We start from the raw sequence: 10,000 nt of genomic DNA on the forward strand, positions 1-10,000 counted from the left end.
CAGTCTGCTGAGAACTCCACAGAACGGGATACTAAAGTCGAGTTGCAGTTCACAAACCACTCATCACACCTAGCAATGCACATTTGCGAGTCCAGTGGTGCAAAGAGCACAGACAATGGACTACCGAACAGGAGAGAATTGTGATACGGTCAGATGAATCATCCTTCACAATGTTCTCGACAGACAAGTGCACATGTGGTGCCAAGCTAAAGAGTTCTACAACCCTGAGTGCTTGATTCTAACAGTGAAGGGTTCTGGTGGTTCTATAATGTTGTGGGGCACATTTGCCTGGCATGATTTGGATGCAGTCATTCCCTGAGAAGGCAAGGTCGATGCCAATCGCTACTTAATGGGACTGAGTGATCATCTTCACCCCGTGTTGCAGCATTTCATTCCTGCTGAGATGGGTATTTTCCAGGATGGCAAGGCCCCATCGACAGAGCATGTGTCCCCATCGACAGAAACCCCATCGACAGAGTCACCCAATCGTTTGATGAGAATGACAATGATGTTGTCCATATGTCATCACTTTCTCAGTCACCAGATTTGAACCCAATCAAGCATTTATGGGATATTCTGGAATGACACCTGAGACAGTGTTGATCACCTCGATCAAACAGGTGTGAGTTGATGAACTTTCTTGTGGAAGAATGATGCCACACCCTCCTGCAAAATTCCAGACACTGGTGGACTCTATGTCATGGTGCATTCAGGCCGTACTAGCCACACATGGTGGCCCAACATTCCATTAAGTGACTTTACATTGGTATAACCATGTTTTTGTCTATTACCTGTATGTATGTATGTGTGCATGTGTGGGTATATATATATATATATATATATATATATATATATATATATATATATATATATATATATATATATATATATATATATATATATATATATATATATATATATATATATATATACTGTATATCATGAGCTGTTGTTTATACTCATAATTAAGCTTGTATGTCTTTTAGGAAAATTGACATTATTTTAATAGTATTCTTCAGTTTGTCAAACTGGAGTAGAAACCTTCAGTATAGAATTGTTTATGATGTTTACCTAATTGCCACAGGACATCATTATTAGTCATAATTTTTGGCAGAAATGTCTTTCCATCAAATAAAGGTGTTTGTTATTGTGGATGTTCTTGATGGGCATTCTTCACTGCATTGTGCACCGATCATCTGCAAATTTCAACAGGCTTGATATTTGTATTGAACAGAAATTCTGTCATAATTTGATGTTCCATCATATTGTTTTCTTCCTCATGCCATTATCATGATATTCAAATCATGTATTAAATGAGGAAATATTTGATTATAGATTAATAAAGGCCTTTCAGTACTTCAAGACAGCTGTTCATCACCATCACAGGCCATCCCCCATCCATACACATAATCTTTTCTCCCCTCATGAAATGTCGCTAAGCCCACCCCGTTCCGTTTTTCCAGGTTATTGGATTTGATTTTCATGCCCTCAACCCCCTCTCCCATTTTTTTTTTGTTCCATTAATTCTGCTTTCCTGGTTTTCCCTTCCACGTCGGTGATTGAGAATTTGCACCTGTATCCATCTTTTTCAACCCCCGCATCCTCCTCTCCCTCTCCTCTCTCTCATTCTTCAACAAGTCCTTTCTTCCTCAAGGTCTCCTATTTTGTCTGTCTACCCTGCTGCTGGAATGTCCTCCCTTGCTTCCCCTCCCTATTTTCATTGTGCTTTTCATTTTGTTATGTCCTGGTCCGTTTGTTCTAGCTCGTCCATGATCCTTGAGTACAAAAAAAAGACATTCCGTCAAAAAGTGTGCATCTACATACTTTACTCTGCCTATGTCATGTATGTATTATCATATCTGCAGGATGGCAGTTGGGGTGCATTATTTAATCTGGTTCTCCAATATGTTATCTTGATTTGAAGATATTTTAAGCCACCATTTCATAAGACTCATCTGCAGTTCTTCATCAGTCCAATGAGAAACATAATTTTATGAAGACGTTTTTTGTTCGAAATCCATCCTTATAGTTTCCTCTCTCACTCCTCCTCCAGCCTACCCCCTACAACTTATATAATGCATTATTAGACATGACTAAAGACTGAAAGTGCACCACTCTGCAGAGGGATGGTGAAACATACGTCTACCCAGGTGTTCCACCTTCATGAAACGATAATCTCTACCATGTACAGTGTGCAGAACAAGGGAGGCCACAGCCACCATCACCATGCACGTTTGTCTCCCCCTCCCCTTTCCACCGACTTGCTTCATAATTCCTTCATAAACCTGCGAGTTGTCCTCTAAAAATACAGGGACAGCGTTCAATGAGACTGGATCAGAGGCAGCTGGAATCTCAACAGTTATACTTGTGCCACAGTGGCATGCATCATATGCCTCTAAGAAGTGCTGCATGGGTCCAGATATATTCTGGCACACATACGAGAAAACACAAATCTTTTTTAAGACTCTGTTTTAATATTAAAATTAAATTTTTTTAAGATTAAAATTTGAGATTTTAAGATTTTTTTAAGATAAAAAAAAATTTTAAGATTAAAAAATCTGTTTTAAGCCTGATGTTGGCGCAGTGGTTAGGGCAGTGGCTTGGGATCCAAAAGGTCCCGAGTTTAAGCCCCGTTGGGCCACTGAATTTATACACCAGGGGGTTGACTCAGCCTGTCATCCTTCCGAGGTCGGCGAAATGAGTACCAGTGTACTGGGCCGGTGTATACCCCGGTTAAAATAGGTGTACCATATCCCTGTGTCGTAAGAGGCGACCAGGGTTGCGTCAGGAAGGGCATCCGGCGTAAAACATGTGCCAAATCACTATGCAGATCATACGGATGATCCGCTGTGGCGACCCCGAATGGGAGCAGCCGAAAGAAGAAGAAGAGATACGAGAAAACACAAATGAGCTGAAAAGTTAAAAATCGGAACTGGACAGATCAGAAATAGTTTATTTTTATTTTTAAAGTATCACTGGGACTTATAAGAAGTGTACAGCTGATTTGAGATGAAGAATATAAAATAATAATTGCCTGAAATCAAGGAATATGCAAACTACATGGAAAAAATATCAGAACTGAGTGAAACGGACAAGTACATGTTCTGTAAAGTCAAAACAGAAAGTATTTGTCTTCTTTCAAGATGCAAAACGTTGTTTTACAACGGCATAACAAAGTGTGCAGAGAAATCCGTCGGAATATCTGCAATAACTTCAATATCCCATTCCCTGGAAAGTTGTGGAAGCATGTCTCAGAAAGAATGATCCATATTGATGATGCAACACACGTGATCTAATCTCCATCCAGTGTGAAAATTGAAATCAAAGCAAAGCAATGATATATAGTACTCAGAAATATATAAGACAATGTGTCATTGTTAACCGAAGCACTAGTACCCAAAGTAGTTGGAGTAACTGTATCTTGAGGGATTAAAGCGGTAAATTACCTACAACTGAAAGATGACATGAAGCGAATTTTGAAAATGAAGAAAATGAACCTCAGATGAGTAGTCACCGTAGCAGCTGGAATGATAAAAACTGGAATGGAATAAACAACCTCATGGAGAATTTGAGAGACAAGGAGAAACCATGCATTGAGTAGCATCCAATCAAAGACCATATGGAGTAAAGATTCTATGATGTGGAACACTTGAGCTTGTCCCTACACTGAAGCTTGATGAAAACATGGCAACTTGGTCCTCAAATCAAAAACCGAAAACACGAAAATAGATACTTTTAGTACTGTGAGGACCTCATTCCCTTACGATACCTACCTAAGAAGATTGCAGCTCCCAGGAACATAAGACATTAGTCAAAAGCAGCACAGTCACGTGCTCATCCCATACCTCGAGAGCAATGTTGTGGATTTCAGTTGTTTCTGAAAACACGGGGAGGAATTGCCAATGTGGGATGAGGGAGAACCTCCAAGGAGGGTGTTCTAAGTCAACTTCATAACATTAGACTCTTCATCAGGCTGATTTAGAGATGCAGACCTTAAGACCTTGTCTGATGAGATGCTTTCTTGAACATATCTGAGTCAAGTTAACAGATTGAAGAAGTCGATTTTCTCCATGTAATAATGGATTGTAAATATCCCGACTGCATCGATGTTGTGTGTGTGTGTGTGTGTGTGTGTGTGTGTTTGTGTGTGTGTGTGTGTAGGTACCAGTACCCAATGGTACACACACGCACGCACACACACACACACACTATTGCCTGAAGAGGGCGTCACGGTCAATGAGTAGACATCTATAAAACCGATCGACGGTAACTGATAAGAAACACGACATGTTTCACACATGAACACTGAATTTTCTAAATTGTTTCATTTTGTTAAGATTTTTGTAAATACAGACAGTGAGAACCAATGAGATATATAAAAGAGACACATGGGCTTTGAGGAGGAGTGGTGGAGTTGCTGAGGGTTGTCCCATTGCAAGGAATACAGTACAAGAACCTCGATGCAGGAAGAAGCCACTAGGCCCATCATGCTGTACATTTCTGCTAATACCCATGTACCTACCTACCTTCGATGCTTCGAGGTACCTGTACAATTCCAGTTTAAACGTATCTACAGTTTCTATTGCCAATATCTTTTCAGGGACCGCATTCCATGCACTAACTGCTCTCTGAGTGAAAGAGCCTTGCCTGTTTTATTTGGAATCCAAACTTGTTTCAGACATACATAAACAAACGTGTGGAAAGAGGGCATGTTCTTTCGGCCACATCCATTTTCACATCTGCAAGTTACACAAATATCAGCTGATGTACTTGGGTGATGATTCGCCTTGTATGTAGTGATAAACACAGTGAGATCGACTAACTTGTTTGGAACAATGGAATATAGATTGTACAATAAGTTGTTTCATTTGGAGGAAACACGCACACACACACACACACACACACACACACACACACACACACACACACACACACACACACACACACACACACACACACACACACACACACACACACACTTTGTCTTCAGCACAACCTGTGATCAACCATGCACAGCTCACTCCTCTGTTCTATACAATAAATATTTCTACAATTTTTCCTGAGGGCTTGCCCTGTCATTGGCTGCAATTTGAAACTCCCACTCACTTGCCCAATATGGAATTCCACTCAATCTTGACTTGGCAGGTGTGGAGATGCCTCTTGGCCAAATGATGGCTTCTGCTTGAGGTTACCATGTGTGATTTTTTTTTCCCTGATCCAGGAGAGCACTCTTCTCACTCCAACACCTTACACAGGTTTTGGAGCAAGTCCGGTACTGTATTGGAATGCACTTTAACCTTTTCATCGAGCAGAATTGTACCATTTCCACCGGCACCTCGCATCCAACTTTAAAACCTCTCCTCCCATATTGCTATCTCCTCCCACACCCTTCACTGGGAGCCTGCATTGCATGCCATGCTTTTGTGGAGCTATCGGCCTGGAATGCATGCAGACGGGTCGAGACGTGCAGGGACAGAGGAGACTAATTGGCCCAGCCTTGCATCTACTCAACCCAGCAGCTTAGCGCTCAGCCACGCTGGCTTGTTCAGGGATCACCAGGGCCGCAGCAGAGTGCAGACGGTACGGAGCCTGAGAGGGCCACCATAGGTGGGATTTCCAGTCGGAGGGACGGAGAGCGTTTTCTCTCCTGATATCCTGCCATGGGTGGTGGTTACAGCAGCCACATGCACAGCAGCCTCCACAAGCCGTCGCCTGTCATTCAGTTTATGCGTTTGTGCTTTCTTTATTCCTCTTTCACTTTTTAGGGAGTTTCCTTCGTTGCATAGCCTTGTGGTACTCATTTGCTTCATTGCTTAAAGTTGCTATATTTCCGCTGTTAATGTCAGACCCATGAAAATCAAAGGCTTTTTAAAGCCCTTTGTACAGTGGTTTTGTCGGTAAGAAAACGACCAGAGTCATAAAAAGATTAGATCTATGGGATAGCAAAGATTAATTGCGTGGTATATCTGGCATGCTCCATAAATTTGGCAGCAGAGGCAGTCCAGCGCGATTTATTTAAGGAATGCGCGATAAAGGTTCTCCTTGGAATGCAATGTAACTTCTCACCTTCTGCTATTGTGGACTCAGGTTTGAGCAATCTTAGTGAAATGGCAGAGCATATTATTACGTCTATAAAGCAGTAAAAGTGTGTTGGGATTTGTGTTGAGTAGTTTTTGTTGTGTGGCCAAAGTGCTCAGTTAAGGTTCCTCCATTGCTTTTTATTCTTCGTATTCTTCCACCTCTTCTTCTGATATTTCCCCCAGGTAAATCCTTCCACCTGTCCTCGTGTACTGAAATAATTTGAGGGCTTAGGCTGCAATGGTCTTGTGTTTGACATTGGGGAAATTCAATTGTATTCCAACATTTTTATTCCATTAGCTTATTCCAACATTTTTATGATGTTATTACATTTTGCGGAATAAATTTGGGAACATGCACGATAAAATGGTATTGCTTGAACAACCCTATCTGCCTTTGAAAAATTGTGCACTGGGTCCGGCATATGAATGTTGCTGTAAAAGTGGGGGCTGTTTGTGACGATGTTATTGGATGTTTATATTGGATGCTTTTTGATATTGCACAACTGGAATACAAAGTCATTTTGGGGAGCAGTTTCAAGATTAGTGTGCGCAAAAAGCTTTGAGAAAGGGGAAATTGTTGGATTATATATCTCACTAATTTATAGAGGTTTCAGGATTATTTGTGGACTGTGTTAATTATCCAAGTAACCCGAACAGCTTCTTTTCCCATCATGCATGTTGCTCTTGAGAATATTTGTACAATATATGGTTCTTGCTATCTGCTTTTATCAGCAGTTGCTGCATCTCTTGCCACTGAGCATCACCCCTCTAACTCCTCTGAACCAGCAGTGCCTTGCTCTTCAGTTATACTAAAGGATTTATGGGTTGTGCTCTCGATCTTTTTATATAGTCTCGTCACAAGCCAGTGGACATTTGTCCCAAATAAATACTCCTGTGATTGGGCCGAAGTGAAGCAAGGCAGGTCTGCTTCCTTCTTTGTTTGCCACAAATTTAATTGTTGATGTTTTATTGAGTGTTTTTAATTTGTGTCCTTTGTTGTTGAGTTATTATATTTTTCAGGTTGTCTTTTACGTAATTTTTGGATGACAAATATCATAAGGCTACGTTTACATGATGGTTGGCATGATCTCGGTATCATTAGATTATTATGCCCGGTGTTGGCTTAATGATTCTGGGAGTGGGCTTGGGATTCTTGGGTCCTGAGTTCAAATCCCACTCCGATGTTGAATTAATACCAGGTGGGGTTGATTCAGCCTATCATTCTTCTGATGTTAGCAAAATGAGTACCAGCTTGCTGGGTTGATTGAACCATTTGAGTATCCTGTGTCGGAGTGGTGATCCATCCAGGATTGTGCCCAATAGCCCAAGAGACTGCTTCGACAGCACCGGCGCTCTGTACAAATTATGGTCCCGATGGATTATATTATTGAGGGTCATAGTAAGACTACTTCACACAGCTTTGGGGAATTCCTCCATATCACTTTGCAGTTCATTCTACCTTGTGGAAGAGAATTCCAAACAGCAGTAACAATCAGGCTTCAAACTACATTTTTATCTACTAAACTGAACTGAGAAAATAAGCTGGTGAGACACTTGAGAAATGTCATTCATTGCCAACAAGTTTTATGCATTTTTACTTCCTTGACATAAACACATGTGACTAACCCTGCCATTTGCTTTTGCAGTCAACCTCTGACAGAAGCATGGTCTTTGAAGTGCGTTGAATTTTATAATCTGCTATGATCTTTTCTGAGTTAATTACATCAACATGACAGCCTCCAGGGCAGGGCAGTGCCTTAGCATTCCTTGCAGAGCTAAGTCATTCTTTGACCATTCTCAGCCTCTGACAGTGTATAAAACCTTCATCTATTGGAGCATGGATTATGACTCTCCTTTTTGTGAGTTCAGCGGAATCCAAGGCCTTAATGGCAGTAAGTGTTACTCAACAGTTAGCTCAGTTGCAGGCCTTGCTCTTTTTCTATCGCAGACAAGTTCACGGCCTCACAGTATTTTAGCTCGTATCTAGTCTTGCCCTACCTGCCCTTGCATCCATTTTTCCTCTCACAAGCCCCACAAGGTTGCATTCACATCATTATACCCTCCCAAATTCTCGCTAAACTTCTTCTGTCCATTCCTTTATTCTTCTTTTCTCTCTGTGCAATCATCTCCCCAAGATTGTGCAATCACATTCTTTCCTTCATTCTTTTTTGCCCCCAACCAGGTGTCAGCCTGGTTGGGCTCTTATATTTTGGGTCTGATTTTGATGAAACTTGGGTGAAATGTGTACAATGTGGCTAGCATGTATACAAAAATGAATGGATGCTATGCACACCTCCGTTGCTAAGCAACAGCTAAAATACTTTATCGTACATCGTACACTTATTGTGGACTGTACAAAAAACATCAATACCTCCAAAACTGGACCTCCGAGGGACCTGCTTTTTTTTGTGCCCAACGAGAATGTCTTGCAGCATCATATAAAAAAATAAAATCTTTAGCGAATAGATAAATGGAATTACCAGGGCTGCCATTTGTTAGAGTCTCTTTGGAAACATGCCTGAAATTTCACAAGGCGGGTTTATGGGTGCAAACTAAGAGGGCTGTGATAATCATATTTATTGTGCTTAATTGATTGATAGCATGTACATGAATATCGGCTAGTCGCGTCGGCCAGCTTTCCATCTAGAGTGAGCAGCCATGTCGCCTACCGGCTTATTTTTTTATGGGAGAGAATAGTACAGGATTGTATATACTTCCGGGAACTATTAAATTATTTATATACACAATACCAACTCCACTACTGACACCAATTTGAATTGCTTCTTTATTTTTATACACTTAACCATCACTGCTACCTTCATACCATCTTGATTATTTATTTGTATCCACATTACCATTTCCATGACAAAGACAAAACTTTGAAATATTTTACTTATTTACTTTGTGTATATGTAAACTTTGCACATCCCACTTTTTCCTGCGACGTGTCACAGGTTTACTTGAGCTCTGTGTGGCTGCTGTTGTTGTGGTTGTGGTTCTTGTTGGGGTCTATTTTTGAAACGTGCACACATTTGTCTGACAACTTCCAGACCCCACCCATATTTGTTGCTTGACTCCACTCACAATGGCACTCAAACGAAATAATATGGTTGCCATCTTGGTATTCTAGTGGGCCAAACACATTTGGCCTGTAGGCATCTGATGATTATACTCTGATAATATAGCGGCCTCATATTGGGGTTAAAAATCCGTGTCCATGTGACGAATCCGCTCATTCTGACAAAACCGTGGCGGAGGTTGACATGGATGGAAGCTGTCGAGTTAATCTTTTAATAGGGCATTAAATGTATGTTTCCCAATCGGCTCGTTACTGGATTTTGTTTCAGGTTGTGACCCCAGTTTGGTTATTCTTGTTTCGGTGTGATTGGTGACTGTGTCCTTGATGAGATCCTGTATTCTTGTTTTGTGTACGTCATTTCTTTGCTGGTTGGACTAGTTATGTCTATTGAAGTGGTAGGTTGATAATTCTTACAGCACATTAATATGGCCTCAAGGATCATCACTGGAAGGTGGTGGCACAACTGCCACGGCATGTAAGGGCAGAAATTTGGAATTTTAGTTCAGGGTTTCAGCAACAACTTGCCACTCTTCATCAGAAGACATTGTGGGATCTTCAGCATCACCAGTGTCGATGCAAGCACTGGTTCCCAACATCACTTGCACCAAAGGACAGTTCACCTTTTGATACGATGCCCTGCCTGCAAAGTGCTAGTGTGGATTTGTTGTGGGGCCGAGAATCAAACGCACATCACACAGCTCAGCTAAATGTGCTACAGTCTTGTACAATGTTGTTGTCGTGAAAAGGGTTTATTTGACCAATTGTCCAAAAACTGTCTTCTTTACTCTTTAACTCGAGTCCTTATTATTACTGATAACTTGAACATGGTGTTATGCTTTTG

The 10,000-nt window shown here is 41.1% G+C and overlaps 1 protein-coding gene across 13 annotated transcripts in view; it reads left to right on the top strand.

Moving 5' to 3' along the window:
* LOC147034570 (RNA binding protein fox-1 homolog 3-like) overlaps positions 1-10,000 on the top strand; it is a 725,225-nt gene that overhangs the window by 580,291 nt on the left and 134,934 nt on the right. The window contains exon 1 of one of the 13 annotated variants that reach the window (XM_085885510.1): positions 5,402-5,580. The exons of the other annotated variants lie outside the window; for them this stretch is intronic. Coding sequence (XP_085741636.1) covers positions 5,416-5,580 — 165 coding nt within the window. The 5' untranslated portion in view covers positions 5,402-5,415. Of the gene's footprint in view, positions 1-5,401; positions 5,581-10,000 lie in introns of those variants that run through there. 13 annotated transcript variants of the gene reach the window in all.

Source organism: Eptatretus burgeri, chromosome 1, assembly GCF_056783735.1.
Source record: "Eptatretus burgeri isolate ZD-2024b chromosome 1, Ebu_testis_v1, whole genome shotgun sequence".
Classification (NCBI taxonomy): Eukaryota; Metazoa; Chordata; class Myxini; order Myxiniformes; family Myxinidae; genus Eptatretus; species Eptatretus burgeri.